Source organism: Lepus europaeus, chromosome 1 (assembly GCF_033115175.1).
Source record: "Lepus europaeus isolate LE1 chromosome 1, mLepTim1.pri, whole genome shotgun sequence".
Lineage (NCBI taxonomy): Eukaryota > Metazoa > Chordata > Mammalia > Lagomorpha > Leporidae > Lepus > Lepus europaeus.
This window is the reverse complement of record NC_084827.1, coordinates 108,289,506-108,307,273: the sequence shown is the minus strand read 5'-3', so window position 1 is coordinate 108,307,273 and position 17,768 is coordinate 108,289,506. Positions and strand designations below refer to the sequence as shown.

Here is a 17,768-nt window from a genome sequence, read left to right as displayed (position 1 = left end):
TTTCCCGTCAATAAACTGCAGACAGACAACTGCAGGCAGACAACTGCAGCCACAACATACTCAAAAAGTGTGTGTCTGTCTGTCATTCCCCTAGCCGATTTCTGTTCCTCCTGTGCTTTCGTCCCCCGTTCTCCCTCGGGTCTGGTGTCTACGCGAGAGCCGGTCCGCGGCAGCAGAGAGCTGGACCAGAAGTGGAGCAGCTAGGACTCAAACCAGGGCACATATGGGATGCTGGCACTGCAGACAGCAGCTTTACCCAATACACCACAGCACCAGACCCATAAATAAATCTTTAAAATATTAGTTAACTTTTTCCAATGGGTGTTTGTGAGGATTAAAATAAATATTTAAAAAAAAATACCTGTCAGATAAGAATCTCTTGGTGACTGGCATCCATTACTATTGTTCTACTAATATTTGAATTTGGAGAATGACTTTTCTCTGGATAACGGACAAAATTGTTTGTACTAGGTTAAAAGACAGAGTGTGGATTTCAGAAGCAAAATTGAGAATTATTAGTAAATTAAATTACATGCAAACCCATCATAAAAAAGCAAGAAGAGGGGCCAGCATTGTGGTGTAACAGGTTAAGCCATCACCTGCCATGCCGGCGTCTCCTATGGGTGGCGTTGGATAAAGAGGAAAAGCTATCACAGCGGTAGTTTACAATGCCCACCCTTGTCTCCTTGGTGCTACTTCACTCTTCCTAAACCCTTGTTCCAGCTGCATACGCCCTTGTGAGCTCACAGTGCAGCCATGTTTTACTGATACCTGACACCCTTGCCAGTCTTGGTCCAGGTTTGCACTTCTCTTCCTTAAGTGTCCCTGTTCTCCTGTGCCATATCAACATCCAGTTACACACTCTCATTACGTCTTGTTACTGTCCTCAACAGCATTGAACAAAGGTACGAATTTATTTTGACAACCTGGTTGGTCTTTTTCTTTCCTATTAACCTGCAAGTTCCTGTAGAGAGGGGATCATAGCTACTTTAGGTCACCTGCTAGCCCCGGCCCAGGCACAGGTGCATGATCTTATAACACTCAATAGTAAACGTGTGGAATGAGGAAGCAATGTCAGGTATGTTTCTCACTTCACTTTCAGTGGGGACACTATAATGTTTTGCTTTTAAAAAAGAAAAGGACTTATTGGGGCAGTATGTTATGTAAAATGGCCAGTTCGGTCTGCAAATATCAATGATTGACTTCATCAAAATGCTGTAAAGATAGAGAGTTTCAGAAAAAGCGAGTTTTCTTTTTTATGATTTTTACCTTTAGTTTCAAAGAGTTCAATTTCTCCTCCCTGAGGTGTTCTCTCAGCATCTCCCGGTGCAGCCGCTCCTGCTCGCGTGCAAATTCGCCAAGCGTGTACTGGCGCACGCTGTTGTGGCGGCTGGACATCCCCAGGGTGCTGCCACCCTGACTGGGCACGCTCGTGAAGCCTTGCCTCCTGGTGAAGTAGTACACCGTGACGCAACTAAAATGCACATTCTTTGTCCTCAGCCGCTTCTCCCTTTTGAGAATGGAGGAAGCTGAAAGAGAAACAATTCAGTGAACATGAGGCCAGGAAAATGCCACTTAGTGATCTTTGGCCAGGAGGCTCTACAATTGTTGTCGCCTGGCTGTTAAACTGGCATTTTAAACGATTATTCACTTGTGTTTTAAACCTTTTTTCTAGCTGTGGAGGAGTAGACATTGAAATACTTCTATGACGGTAGTCTCAGCACACCTTCAGGAAAGCTGCCAATAGTCAGTGCATCAGTGGCAGAATTTAAATTCTCATTCCCTTAATCCTTTGAATTTTGGTCTTATATATGACTTTCACACAAGTTGTGTCATAGTATAATCAGAAATAACATGTAATACAAGCCCTCATACCTTTGGATCTTGTTTGTATATGTAGGATGTTGGCATAAAAATGTATTTATGAATTTTGGAAAATTCCAGAAAGATAAAAATGCACAGAAAGGTCCTTGGCATTAATTTAGATAATTTAATAATAATCAAATCTAACAAAATTCTTATTTAATAACCAGTACCCTCAATTAAGAGACTCGAAGACTGTGGGTTATAATCCATGTATTCATTGAGACAATTGAAAATACCATGAGAGATATCAGAATGCTTTTTAATATTTCTTTTTAATTTTGTTAATATAAAGAGAACAGATTTTATGGAATAACAGTTATTTATTTTTTAACATTTTTTTTTATTTGACAGGTAGAGTTACAGAGAGAGAGAGAGACAGAGAAAGCTTCCTTCCATTGGTTTACTCCCCAGATGGCTGCTATGCCCGGCGCTGCACTGATCCGAAGCCAGCAGCTAGGTGCTTCTTCCTGGTCTCCCATGTGGGTGCAGGGGTGCTCAAGCACTTGGGCCACCCTCCACTGCCTTCCTGTGCCACAGCAGAGAGCTGGACTGGAAGAAGAGCAGCTGGGACTAGAACCCGGCGCCCATATGAGATGCCGGTGCTGCAGGTGGAGGATTAGCCAAGTGAGCCACGGTGCTGACCCCACAGTTATTTGTTTTTAATTGATAGATAAAATTATATATATTTATGGTATACAATATGATGCTTTGATATGTGTATAATACTCTGGAATTACTCAATCAAGCTAGTTGTATTTTCATTACCATACTTACTTATTTTTATGCAATGCTGCTCAGAAATCTTTATTACTAGTCACGGGACATTAAGGTACCCAGAGCATCAAGGAAGTTGAAATATACATCATAGTCAATAAAAAGACAGTCACACATTATAAACACAATCTTCTGGAGATGGAAGACACGGTACACACGGTCCAGCCTGATCCTTTTATCTGACACTGAAGTAACTCAGCTTGGGGAGTTTGGGTGCTTTGTTAGTTACAGCTATCTAGTGGCAGAGTTAAACTGGAAACTAAAAGCTCTCAATCTGGTGCCGAATTATACAATACTTCCATATCGGGTAAGGAAAGTCACATGTATTTGAGGAGGAAGACCTAGGATCATGCTATCATGAGTTCAGTTGTAACTCTCCACTCCCAAATATGAGCATGTTGAAGCCTGAACCGTCATTATAAAATGGTTCAGTCAGCATGCAGACATGCATAGAAGGAATACAATGTGACGAGAGCCAAGGAGAGTACCATATGAAGACAGATGAGAGCCTGGAATTATGCTGCTCCAAGCCAAGGGCTTCCTGGAGCAACATCAACAGAATCCTTCCCTACAGGTATCAGAGGCAGCATGGCCCTGCCAAAACTTTGATTTTGGTTTTCTAGTCTCCAGAACTGTGAAGGAAGACATTTCTCTTGTTCTAACCCACCTAGTTTGTGGTGTATTTCTATGGCAACCCCAGGAAATTTATATACCTGCTCTACTAGAAAAACAGAAAGAAAAAAAATGAACTAAGAAACCAATGGATACAAAAAAGTACAAGTGCATATTTATTAAGTGCTTCCTACATGTCATACCAGAAAAATAATGTTACATGATTTCATTTCCATACAACTTCTTGCATTGATATTCCCCATGTTCCTATTTTTACCAAAGTTACCAAAGGCTAACTAGCATGGCCAAGGTCATGCAACGAGTGGTAAAACTGGGATTCATTATCCCAGAGGTCTGGCTTTTCACTACCATGTCATAGTGGAGAGCTCAAGCCATTCTAGGACAGGTGATCTAGGCTGAAATTAGTAACACACAATTTCTGGAAGATGTCAACTCTTGCTGACTTCAACAATGAATTTGATTTGGAAGGCTGTACTCACGCAACAAAGGAAAAGTGACTATGGTATCATTTGGACTTATCAAAGAATTTCTATTTAAGGGAGCTCAAGTTCATTAGTCTCATTCCCATCCAAAGTATTCAAACCAAATATAGACAGGCTGATATGATTAATTTCATTTCATGGATTCATTTACTCCATAAAATAGAATGAAGCTCTATTATGTGCTTGGCACTTTCGGGATCCTTTAGTGAAAAATGGAATGGTAATCCCTGTGACCTCCATTCCTTTGATGAGAAACAGACACAGAAGACTCATGATTAAGAGAATTATGACATGAGGGCGAAACTTCAACTTTCCCGCTTCATCATTTTACTTCTCTAGAAGAAATTGCAAATGCTTCCAAACACGTAGGTAATCTTTCCGTTTATTTACATTTACATTCACAGCAACACACTTGTACTCCTGGCAACAAAGACAATTTTCCACTGCGATTTAAAAGCTCTGATCTACTTCACAACAGGATGTTTAAATCATCTAAAAACAGAGAAGAATTTGTCAAAATGTAAAAGAGCACCATAGAAAGCAATATTCAACAGTCTGCCCAGTAATGTGCTACCAGTTCTGACAAGCCCATCCATCACTACCTCATAGCATGCTAGAACCTTTGGGTGGTGATGTCTCATCTTTCCTGCTCTGATACCATAAAAATGATGCCCTTAACACATTATCTTCCAAGGCTACAAATTTCCAGATTTTGAAAAGAGTTTTAATATATTCTTTTAAAATCAATTAATATAAACTTCTCTGATAATTCTATTACTTATTTTAAGTGATTTAATGACACTATATCTAAATAATCCAAATAATTTATATAGATCTATATTTGTAGTTTCATATTATAAGACTTCTTCATCCCTCTGGGAGAATCTATGGCATTATACTTTCCTGGAAATGATCCTTTCACCAAAGTTAAAGTTCAGAGATAATTTCCTAAGGCTTCAATAACAATTGAGGCAGAGAATAGGGGCCCTGCAGCTGTGCCCTTGGTGGGGCTAACATTGTCATCATGCTAGGAATGGTGCTTCCTCTGATCTCCTAAGGTTTCTACCTCAAACATGTTCTTATGCTCATTTTAGCATATGTGTGATATAAAAAGACAGTGATCCAAAAGCCTATGGAATATATTTAAAAGAAAGGCTTTGAAATACTACATGATCTCCTGAATGAAGGACATTTCAAGTGTGACTTTCCTGAACCTAGAAGTTACCCACATCCCTTTTCTGATGGTTGCATCAGAACACGAGAATGGACCATTATGAACTAGCTCTTGCCTCTGGGCCGCAATTTGACTAACATCACAAAATGAAGTCAGGACAAAATAGTCTGTGTTCCTCAAGCCTGGAAAGAGCAGATAAATACACTCAGCACATCTGCCTGGGGGAATCCTAAAACCTCCGCCTAGACCTACCTAGTAATTGTGCCCTTTGCAGAAGGATTGAACTCTACTTTGTATCTCTACAGAGTTTAGAGTTGGCTTTACTCCTTTGAGGTCAAAGCATGAAAAAGAGAGAGGAGGGTGTATCTTTCATTACTACTTTGAAAAATGATTAGTCTGTTCTCACGCTCCATACCAATTGTGTAGGGTCTTTCAGCTCCTTTTCTTTCATCCCTTCCACTGTGAGTATCCCTGAAATGAATGTTTGAATGCAAGAATAATAGACATATAGACAGTCCAGGACACAACTCCTAGGAAGACCAGGATGGTCAGCACATGGGTCATATCTGTGTTACAGAAACATGATCATAGATTGTAGAGATATGATCTTTGTATGTGAATAAACATCACAGAGTGACTGACATTAGCTATTTCCTGAAGCTATCCATTCTAAAATTGCCTTGAAAATGAATAGAGGGGCTAATATGTGGCACAGTGGGTTAAGCCACACCTGCAACGCTGGCACCTCACATGAGCACTGGTTCAAGTCCTGGCTGCTCCACTTCCAATCCAGCTTGTTGCTAATGTGCCTGGGAAAGCAGTAGAATATGGCTTAAGTGCTTGGGCCCTTGTGCTCATGTAGGAGAACTGGATGGAATTCCAGGCTCCTGGCTTCAGCCTGGCCCAACCCTGGAAGCTGTGGCCATTTGGGGAGTGAATCAGTGAATGGAAGATCTCTGTCTCTCTCCCTCTCTCTCTGTAGCTCTACCTTTCAAATAAATAAAAATACATCTTCAAAAAAATTATGGAGAAGAGAACACACAATGACTAATTCACAATGCCAAGACAAAAATGTGGATAAATAAAATAACTTTTACTATAAATATATAGTGAAAGAATTCAGGAACACAGTAGATTAAAAATGGAAACCAAAAACTAAGAATTATATGGTATACTTCCAGTAGCATCTAGGAGAGCAAGTGTTCTGATCAGATCAATATTCTGGATATTCTGATCCCATAAAGGGGATGAGTATATCAAAGTGGAATCATATTAACTGGTCATGTTAATTTTCTAAGAAAACTCAGCTCACATCGCTTCATTTCTACTTTTACAAACTAATGTGTTCATAAGAGTTGGAATATACCTTCAAGCCTATATGATTATCTGGCTGACTTGTCAATTTTGTTTCTTACTGCAAATAATCAAGTTACTTTCTGATTTACACTTTAGCCCTTTGTGAATGTCATTCCATCAGTGTGTGGTGGGTTCTGAATGCATGGTGACAGTCTCCCGTCTGGGCCTCTCAACCTGAACACTAGGTTCTGGACAGCAGTTCCACCACGGAGCAACCACTTTAGAGCCAATGCTGTGCAGTGAGCTGCTCGTCTCCTTTAGACACACTTTTTCTTTTCAGTGTTATGAGCTAAGCCCTGCTGTAGCTAGGAACACAGAAAGTAGCAAACAGTTATTTTTTTTGGCACTGAATTTGGCATGGAGTTTGAAAGTTCATGATCCAGGTTTATGTCAAACAAAGGGAGAATTGTGGAAAATACTAATTCCTCTGTTTGGATCAATAATAATCCATTTCTCTTTCCTACACACTACGAGTAAAAGAAAAATGTCAGGTAATCAGCTATTCTATACTTTGAGTTTATTTTTCATTGATTTGGGGAAATTTAGTGGGATCAAGTTAGATTGTTGAAATTAACTTACTTTTCTTGGTAAATTCTGAGCTATAAAAATTTATGCTTTTAAACTATGAAGTCCAAATTAACTAGAGGCTCTGACTGAAAGTATGTGTTGTGTTGTTTCTCACTTTTTGATACAAAATCAATTTTCTTTTTTTAATTTTTAATTTTATTTATTTATTTTATTTTATTTTTTTATTTTTGAAAGGCAGAGTGGACAGTGAGAGAGAGAGACAAAGAGAAAGGTCTTCCTTTGCCGTTGGTTCACCCTCCAATGGCCGCCGTGGCCGGCGTGCTGCAGCCGGTGCACTGCGCTGATCCGAAGCAGGAGCCAGGTGCTTTTCCTGGTCTCCCATGGGGTGCAGGGCCCAAGCACTTGGGCCATCCTCCACTGCACTCCCCGGGCCATAGAAGAGAGCTGACCTGAAAGAGGAGCAACCAGGACAGAATCTGGCACCCCGACCGGGACTAGAACCCGGTGTGCCGGCACCGCTAGGTGGAGGATTAGCCTAGTGAGCCATAGCGCCAGCCAGAAAATCAATTTTCAATGGTCAATGCTATTAAGGTTAATTTAACTTTTGGAAATGACTTCAGCACATTTTCTATGGTCTTCTCTAAACTGATGTGATCGTCAAGGTTGGTCTTTCTTGATCAGGACGGTCATTCACATGGTCTCAAGTCTTACTCACAAGATGAAGTGAAAATGACTCTAGCAGCCAAAAATCACAGGATTAATTCCTTTAAAAGGCATAGTTTTATGTCAACAGCAATCTTTCCTCATTCCCTTGTCTCCTTTGATTCCTCTGAGTCACATTCTCAGGTTTCTTGATATCCTTTCCCTAGTCATCTCTTTCAAGTCATTTTGTTCAAGTAAGAAGTGTAGAGCAGTCATATACCATTTCGGTAGAGGAAACTCCAAAAGACTTATGCTAAGGCACTATCTCAGGTATGGCTGAATAAAAGGCAAAAGGAAAATAAGTAGTTATTGGGAATATTCTCTTTTTAATCATAAACAAAATCCAAATAATGTTCAGGGTATAATTTCAACTGATTTATGCATAATGGCCAAATCAGTATTATATAATTTTATATTCAGTTATGAAAAGTATAAAATCATACAATAAAAGCAATCATAAATAAATGATCAATTTATAAGCAATCATAAATAAAAGAAAGATACTGCCCCAAATACTGGGCAAAATATAAGCAACTGTTTATTACCTATCCATGTTTTGGAGTAGAAGTTCTTTGCCTTTCTAAGAAAATCTGCACTGAGACAGAGGCAGTACATGTTGAGAAAGGATCAGATCCACCAAATGGACAGTGAATCAGAAGCTTTTTTTTTTTAAACTGGGCCCATATGACAGAGCATTTAAAAATAAAAAATCAAGAAAAAAGTAGCTCCTACTTAAGTGATGCGCATGAGTTTAAATCCAAGACTATTTTCTGACAGATGTGTTTGGTTCCCTATAATATCAACGATAGCTCTAAATACTTTAAAAATTTTAGTGCATCTGTCTCCTCAGCCCCTGAATGCCAACCTTCCCCATCTCAAACCAACCTACTAATTTATATACTAGTGAAGCAGCAAGACTGTAGAAAATATGATAATCTGCCACCTGGGACACCTGCTTCCCATGCCAGGTGCCTAATTCATGTCCCAGCTTCTCTGTGCTTCTGAAGGAGGTTCCTGCTAATGCACCTGGGAGGAAGATGATGGCCTAAGGATTTTGGTTCCTGCCACCCAAATGGAGTTTCTGGTTCCTGCTTTAGCCTAACCTTCTTGCCTGTTGTGGGCATCTGGGGAATGAAACAACACATGGAAGATTTTCTCTCTCTGTGTCTACCTCTTTGTCACTCTACCTTTCAACAACAACAACAACAAAATCTCTAAAAATATGATAAATACATGTAAGAAATAGTCACTTTGATTTCAGTTCTCTAGTTGAGGTAATCTAGGTTCACAATTCACAGACAAGATTAGGAAATTTAACCATTTAGCCACAGTATTTTCCATTTGAATATTAAACTGAAAATATTCACATTGGATTACCCATGAGACTAATACAGTCCTTTGTGGATTGCAGTTTCTGAGTGAAATAATTAAAGATGAGAATCTTCCATGCGTCACTAGTTTATCAAAAACAACAGAAAAACAAAAACAAATTCCTTCATATAACACTACACAAAGTATTTTATCAAGCTATGTACAAATACTACATATGCATGTAAACAACAAGAACAAAACAGCAAGAGCAGAAATCATATGGAAAAGATGACCCTGGAGGGGAGATGACTACAGCTTTGTTTTGGATCATGAACATGCATGTCACGTCGTCATCCATTCAGTCTGTCAGCTACACCCTCATAAGCAAGTCTGAGACCTGCATGGAGAACAGCTCCCTCCCGCCTAGCAGGCACAGCCCAGACTGGTCAGCAGCACTGCGCAAGCTGAATTTGACTTTACAGGCGTGGTTCAACAGACTACCAGCTACTTGAAATTCCCTTCTGGGGAAAAAAAAAAAGTTTACTGCCCAAGATTTTGATATAAATTCCCAAAGCTTCATATAAAAATTAAATGCAAACTTTGCCTTTCCGGACTGGATGCCATAAATCATTTAAATTAACTCAAAAAAGGTGATCACTTTTCAGAACTAGCTATTTTTCATCCACACATTTCTATTTACTAAAGATGCCTGCTTTACTACTCTAATTCTTGTGAATAATCCAAAGAAACAAACAAACAAAAAAACTAGTTAACATTTTGTTCTATTTTAGGACAAAAGTAATAAATAAATAAATAAACAAATAGACAAACTTTTTAAAGCAAAAAATCGTGAACTTAAGAGAGCAGAAATAAAAGAAATTAAGTGCTTTATATGTGATTTACAGGACTGACCCTCTCCTTTACATAGAATTGACATCCCACTGAAAATGTGACTGCAGAATGGCTGAACATTAAAATGCTTTACTTTTTGGGGAATTATTAAACTAAAGCAAGTTTAGATTAATTACAGACAAAAATTGTACCACTGAGTATCTACTAATCTTCATCTAATTTGTTTATTTTACAATTTTTATTTATGTATTTTCACATATTTGAAAGGCACAGTGACACAGGAAGTGTGTGTGTGTGAGAGAGAGAGACAGAGAAACAGAGAGACAGAGAGAGAGAGAGAGATCCTACATCTGCTGGTGCATGCCTCAAATGCCTGCCACAACCAGGGCTGGGCCAACCCGAAGCCAGGATCCCAGAACTCCTTTTGGGTCTCCCACATGGGTGACAGGGAGCCAAGTAGTTGAGTCATCATCTGCTGCCTCTCGATGTATCCATTAGCAGGCAGTTGGATCAGAATCAGAGATGGGACTCAAACCCTGGTACTCTGTGATGGGATGCAGGGGTCCCCTGGGACAGCTTAACTGCTAGGCCACAGCACTCACTCCATCCCAGTTTACATATTTGATTTTCCCTTTGCATCAGTCTATGCTATTAGGCATCATGAATTCTGGCATTCTGTTTCTACATTTGACATATGCAGCTTCCCTTCTGGCTCAATTGTGTCTTTACAAGATGTATCACTAAAATAAAGTTTATACATTAAAATCCTTGAGCAAAATATTTGAAGCATAATATAATATTAAAATATTTTGCCAAGTCTAGGTACTGCATTCTGTTCAGCTCTGCCCAAAGCAGACCAAAAACTGGGAAATTTCTTTTCCTGTATTATCTCTATACTCAGCAAAGCACCTGACATTATCGCTGGTAAGAATCATCCTACAGAATTTTGACCAATGTCACTGACTCCTCTCTCATTTTGCACAATCTATATTTCTTTAGATCACATTACAAGTTTCCAGGGGCTCTTTAAGACTTCCACAGAGCCAAAGTTAACATTTACGAATGGAACATATATTATTGAAGTGTCTATTTGTCTTCTCCTTCCAAAAGGATGCTTCTTCATTTTCAGCATGCCACATTTCTAATGAATGAGAGAAAATATTTCCTCTCCTGACATCTGGAAAATAGTTTGTCAAATAATATAATCAATTAAAAATCTGAATTCTAATACTTGCTAGGGTCCATTATTTAAATTATATTAATAACCACGTACATTTCTATTTCTCCTTTAGTATTTTCAGAATTATGTTTATCTACCTCACAGGAATATTATAAGAAATAATTACCTTTGTAAAACACCTTATGAATCACAGATGGAAAGCATTACATATGCAGAGTACTATCTTGGCGGTGCCGTTAAACCAAATAAAAAGTGCGTTCCTTTATTACCAGTGCTAAAATAAGTACCTTCTACTTCCCAGCTTGCTTCTGCAATCTCTCATATGTGCAATTAAACACCAAAACTTCATACTTAAAAAGCAAATTGCACTGCCACTAAAGTAACAATTATTTCCAAAATATATAAACCAATATTCTAGTTTTAGTAAAATCTCAACATGGATAATAGCTTAAGATCATATCATTTCTTATTGGGAAAAAAGGTAGTCTCTAATCAACATAAATGATCGCACCTCTGGCAGAAGTCCAAAGTGTAAGCACTTTCCTCTGCTGTCTCAGCAATTCTGCTGATGTCAAAGACACAGTAAAATAAATGGGAACCATATGGCTCCTCAGCAGAACATCCACACTGCTACAACCAAGAGGGCAATACAATTCATTACCACCACTGGAAAAGTATTCTGGGGACATGGAAATATCTCAATACAAAATAAAACTACACAAAGAGTTCTCACACAACGACACAAGGAGACATTTGCTATTCTTCAGCTCTCCTAACCTGTTTTGCTGCTTTTTACATTTTCTCAATACTACCATGAATCTGGCCTGTAAGAAGGATTAAATAGCATTTTCCACCTGCTCAGTGACTTCCCAAACAGTATTTCATCTGGCCCAACAACATAGCCCTGTCAAGCCTAATACATCATGAAAATCCAGGTTAGAACATCACTTAAAAACAACAAGAAAACAAGTCCTCAACAGCAACAAAGCCGTAAATCTCTTCTGAGTCTCTTGGAAGTTATTCTGCAGAGCAAGACTGGGTCAAACGCCATGCAGCTGAACTTTGAACTCTGCCAGGAAGGATGAAATCTGGAAGTATGACTTTATTTATATTATCATTAAGTCTTAAAAAAAAAAAGCTTTTTCTATACTTATCCCCTGCTAAAATCTAAATTGCTAAAAATATAAAAAAGGAGGCAATAAATCCATGCTGTTTTACTGACTTTACATGTTAGAAATTCTGAATTTAGGAAAGTGGTTCAATTGCAGAGTTGGGAGCTGAACATCTATTGTTTATAACATTTGCCCATTTCCCTGCTGAACAACGGCAGTATAATGCATGTTAAACATCTGCTATTAAAAAAAAAGAAAGGTGGAGAAAAGAAAAGAAAAGAAAAGGAAAGAAAGGAAAAAAAAATAAAATAAGAAAAGAAAAAAGAGAAAAGAGCGATGAAGGGCAGCCAGGAGAGGGGCTGTGGGGCTTACTGGGCTAGTTTCTTTCTCCTGAATATCAATGAATGATCTAAGAAGGTTACAAATGAAAGAAAAAGAAAAATCCAATAATCTTTCTATAAATATCCAACATTTTTGACTGAGCAGGTGCCTGCTACCACTTGAACGTTTGTGTCCTTCAAAAATCCATGTTGAGGGGCTGGTGTGTGGCGTAGTAGGTTGTCTTGACCTCCGGCACTAGTATCCCATATCGGAGTCCAGGGTGCTCCACTTCTCATCCAGCTCCCTGCTAATGGCCTGTGAAGGCAGTGGAATATGACCCAAGCGCTTGGGCCCCTGCACCCACGTGGGAGACCCTGTAGTCGCTCTTGGCTCCTGGCTTTGGACAGTTTCAGCTCTGGCTGTTTCAGCCATTTGTGGAGTGAACCAGTGGATGGAAGACCTCTCTCTCTGTCTCATCCTCTGAAATTCTGCCTCTCTCAATTAAATAATTTTTTTTTAAAAAAAATGCACGTTGAGCTCCTCACTTCCAGGTTATGGCATTAGGAGGTGAGGCCACTGGGAGGCGATTAGGTAATGAGCGTGGCATCCTCATGAGTGAAACAAGTGCCCTTATAAACCAGACTCCAGAGCCTCCACAGCTGTGAGAAGCACACTGCTGCTATTTCTAAGGCACTCAGTTTATGGGATGTTCTCACAGTAGCCCAGATGGACTAAGTCAGTGTCTAACACTTCTCCAAACTATGAGCCAGGGAACTGTTTGAGCCCAGCGTCTGGCACAGAATTATTGCCTGACAGTGAGTAGAAAAATAAAATTGGGATTTGGCTCAAATGTCACCTCCCGAAAGCCTTGCACAGAACCCAGGGGATGAGATAAGTGCTCTTGCTCCACATTTCCAAAGTTTTCCTGCCTTGGTACTGATGATAGAGATATAAGTGAGTTTTATTTTTCTCTTCCACTACTCAGCACTTAGGGGACAAGGCATGCCTTTAGCTCACTGTGGAGCCCACAGGATACAACACAGTGCTGGGCCCTAGCACTCACTTGATAAGTGATGTTTAATTAAACTAAATCAATGCATAATTCAACAATGGGCTAAATCAGGAGGCATTTAAATCTCCTAAAGATATTTTCTTATTTCAGATAAGATGACATTTGGCAGTTTTCCCCTGAAGCTTCATGATCAACATGTCTTTTTTCCTCAGTAATTTGTAGTTACTTTACCTATTTTCCTGGGATGATTTTTTAAAAATATATTTTGAAGAGAGGACACATTGCTCTCAAGGCTGGAGGGCACACATAACTTTTGCACTAGAAACCATTTGAAATATGCTATATTTTACATATCAGAAGATATAGCAAAGCAACCCTGGCACTCTAATAAATCTCTAAACAACCCATCAATAATGAGCTTGTAACCCTATCTCTAAAATGCAGGAAGCCGGTAGGGAGAAGAGGTACCTGAATATTATAAAATGATTTTGAAAGAGAAATCCTGCTGATAATGTCTCACTAATTGGTGTTGACCTCCAGCAAAAAGCGTTACTGAACTTTCTGCCTGTAGCAGTCCATTAGTGATGGATCTACAGAATGTTTTTGCCCCTGAGTATTTAAATTGTTAGCTGTGCCTCAAAGCAGTGACTGTCCTGTAAAAAAATTATTTTGCTTAAGACTTAATAATTTCTTATGGAATTTTCTGATATATAGCCATGTTCTAAGGCAGGTCATTTTTCTTTTTCTTAGTAGTGGTGAGTGGTGATGAGACTTAAGGAAATGTCCTGTTTGATGAGACCCTGAGACAAGGGCTAGAGAAATAAGCAAGGAGAACTTAGAGTTTTTCTGAAACATAAGAGAATGACAAAAATGGGGCCAGCATTGTAGCTTAGTAGGTTAAGCCACTGCCTACAATGCTAGCATCCTATATGGGCACTGGTTGGAGTCCTGGCCACTTCACTTCTGATCCTGTTCCCTGCCAAAGACCTGGGAAAGCAGCAGAGGTTGGCCTAAGTGCTGGACTCACGTGGGAGACCCAGGTGAACCTCTTGTCTCCTGGCCCAGCCCCAGCCATTGTGGCCATTTAGGGAGTGAAACAGCAGATGGCAGATCACTGTCTCTCTGTGTCTCTCATTCTCTGTAACTTTGCCTTCCTAATAAAACAAACAAACAAATAAATAAGTAAAACTTTTTTTGAAATGACAAAAATGAAATAATGTGGCCTGGAATATATAAGTTGCATGGGGCAGGGATTTGTCATGTCTGGGATTGATCTTACCTCTAAAACTAGAAAATTATCCTATTAATGTGTTCACAGCTGGGGGCAAAAGACAACAGGCTCTTGGGTCAAAGACAAAATACTATGTGAAGCTCAGTAAGCAGTATTGGCAAAATGTTTCTACAGGGCCATTGTAGGAGATGTGCAACAGACACAACACACACAGTAGGTCTGTTTCGCACCAAAGGCCTAATGAACAATGTGACCCATGGCTTTATAGCAAGCAGTGAGCAGCCATGCCTGTTATTTGTTCCTGAGGCAGACATGACCTCATCTCTCAAGGTGGCTTACTACAAACAGAACACTGGGAAATGGCTCAGCTAATGAGGAGTCAGGGTGGTGCATTCCTGGTATCCCCAGAAAAATATGTAGGACTGCACAAAATCCATGAAGGAGTGTCTCCCAACAGGATTTTTGTTTTATTTACTCATGTATCACAACTGGCTAGAATAGTATCTGGCATACTGTAGAAATGTGACATACGTTTATTTGGGGAGCAAATGTGTGGAGTTTATAGACTAAGAATCTGAAATATTCTCCCTACTGCATCATCCAGTCATTCTTTTATTAAAGAATATTCTCAAATACCCATGAAAAAAGAGTCACTTTCTGCAATTCTCTCTCTCTCTCTCAGCATGCAACTCCAACTAACAATATTTATTGGAGTTCTACATGACAGTATAGCACAGAGCGAATCTAAAGAAAACAGTACCTTAAATATTATTAAAACTATAAAGAATATAATCACTTTTCAATTTCCCAGAAAACTAAGAAATAAAATCTCTTCTTGAAAGGTATTTTTCATTCTAAATCAAACGAATGATATTTGTTTGAATTTCCATAGCTAGTATCTAGTTAAAATATATGATCCCAATATAAATTTTGGTTATGATTTTTATCAGTGCCACTGCTCCTCTTATTAAATGCTGTAATCCTTGCAAAATGGTAATTTTATGAGCTCCACCATGTGGTAGGTGAAAGCAATATTCAAGACACTGGACAAAACAATCTTCCCCTGCAGAGATCTACAAACTAAAGTATTTCCTAAAGAATGCTTAATGAAGCATTTTTTATTTCTGTGAAGTATAGTATTTTTCCTCTAGGTCTCTTCACAGCTCACAGATATTTCCCTTTGCAAGTATCTTGCAAGAGAGAAAATCTATCCAAAGATCTCCAGAATGATATTGGCAGCTCCAAGGAGTGGCATTAGCTGTAGCTCTGCTATCACATCCATGAGGTACATAGGTTCTACTGGATGCACAAAAACAGTCCCTAAGGATTTATGATCACCTTCTATCTACACTAGTGCATGACATATGGGCCATTTGTCACTAGAAACATTTTTTCTCATGTTAACTCTAACCTCAGGCTTGGACTGCATAAAGAAGAAGGCAAGGAATAAAACAGTCTCTTTTCTTTTTATTTTTTTAGGAGTTTATGTTTTTTGAGATAAAAGAGAGGAAACAAGGAGCTGAATAATGACTGTGTTGCATTGCATAAAGTCAGGATTCAACCTCTTCTATCCTGAAAGAGCATCGCTTCTCAACAAGTTCCATATTTTGTTTATCATTTGGAGCAAACTGAAATTCCAAACCTTAGTTTCCAGTGTTCTCTGCCAGCTCCTCTGACTTCCCTCTCATGTACAGTAGCCAAGGTCTTTAAATTGAAAGTCACTTACATATACAAAATTTTCCCCTGCCAGGGACCAATTCACTTACCAAAAGGTCCACTGGACTTTAAAGTTGGAAAAAAGAAAAAAATTGAAAAGTGTAAATTAACCTGAGGCAGATATATCTTGGCCTCCAGATTCGTTCTTTGATTAAGGACTCAAGTGGGATAACATGGGATGTTTTTGTTTGTTTAAAATATGTTCTTTTAATTGAAAGACAAAATTATGGAGAGAGACCTTCCAACTTCTGGCTCTCTCCCCAAATGGCCTCACCAGTCAGGCTGGGTCAGGCAAAAGTTAGGAGCCAACAACTCCATTCAGTTCTCCTGTGTGGGTGGCAGGGTCCCAAGCATGTAGACCATCTTCTTCTGCTTTCCCAGGTACATTAGCAGGGAGCTCAATAGGAGTGGAGCAGCTGGGACATGGATGAGCACCCATATGGGATGCCAGTGTTGCAGGTGGTGATTTAATCCACTACACAAACCCGGCCCCAACACAGCACATTTTTTGAGTATGTCAATAATCTTGGGACAGTTGAGGGGACACAATAGTTCCTAGATGGTAATGAACTGTTACTTTACTTCCTTACCCTCATGTCTCTAGTAACCCCTTGGAATAAAGACTAGAGGAGGTGATTTACAGCTTTGAATAAAGAGCTCTTCAGAGAAGGAACATCTGAGGGCTTCAGGGGTGCCCCAGGACAGTAAGCGGTATGGAAGAAAAGTAAACTTGGCCTTAATGAACTGCCATAGTGACCTTATTTAAAACTGCATGCCATCTGTGAATTACTACAGCAATACATTAATATTATTTACACATAAGTAAGGATATTGATATATGTACTCAAAATTCATGATACAAGTGTGTAACCACAAAAGTTTGAAACCTCTTATACACTGGAGGTGGAACTATTGAAAAAACAAACCTGAATAATCGTAAAGTGTTGCTTCAGCCATGGTGTTTTATTTGTAGACTTATCATGTGCTAAAGCCCTTTCTTATACCTTGGTTGGTATCATTGAATCCTCGCAGTTACATGATAATGGTTTAGACAGGCAGAACCATAGAAATTTTATAAATGAAACTGGGGCTGAGAGAGGTGAAATAATTTACCAAAACCTCATAGCTGGTAATGGACTAGCCTGACGTAACTGCAGACAAATGTCAGTCCATAGCTCACGCTGTTCATCTCCACACTACACTGCTTCCTTTTCTGATTTCTGGAATGGCCTAATACTCTTTTTTCTCCCTGCTTGTACACCATGAACAACTGCTCTCAGGGCCCAGATAAACTCTGGAATTAGACAGTGATAACTTAGCTGCACTATTAAGAAAAAAGAGAGCACATTGCCCGTGTTGTAGGAGCAGTTAGAAGCATCATGGAGCTAAGCCATAATGACACAGGCGTTGAACTCTCCATAGTTCTCACCCCAGTAGGTTCATCACCACATTAGGTCAGCTACCGAGGCCTTGCTTCCTTACCTGGAATCTACTAAGGATCTTGTGAAGTAATGATTG

The 17,768-nt window shown here is 39.3% G+C and overlaps 1 protein-coding gene across 1 annotated transcript in view; it reads right to left on the bottom strand.

Moving 5' to 3' along the window:
* CSRNP3 (cysteine and serine rich nuclear protein 3) overlaps nt 1-17,768 on the bottom strand; it is a 78,073-nt gene that overhangs the window by 20,248 nt on the left and 40,057 nt on the right. Inside the window, exon 2 of the mRNA XM_062200136.1 lies at nt 1,270-1,529. Coding sequence (XP_062056120.1) covers nt 1,270-1,529 — 260 coding nt within the window. The remainder of the gene's footprint in view (nt 1-1,269; nt 1,530-17,768) is intronic.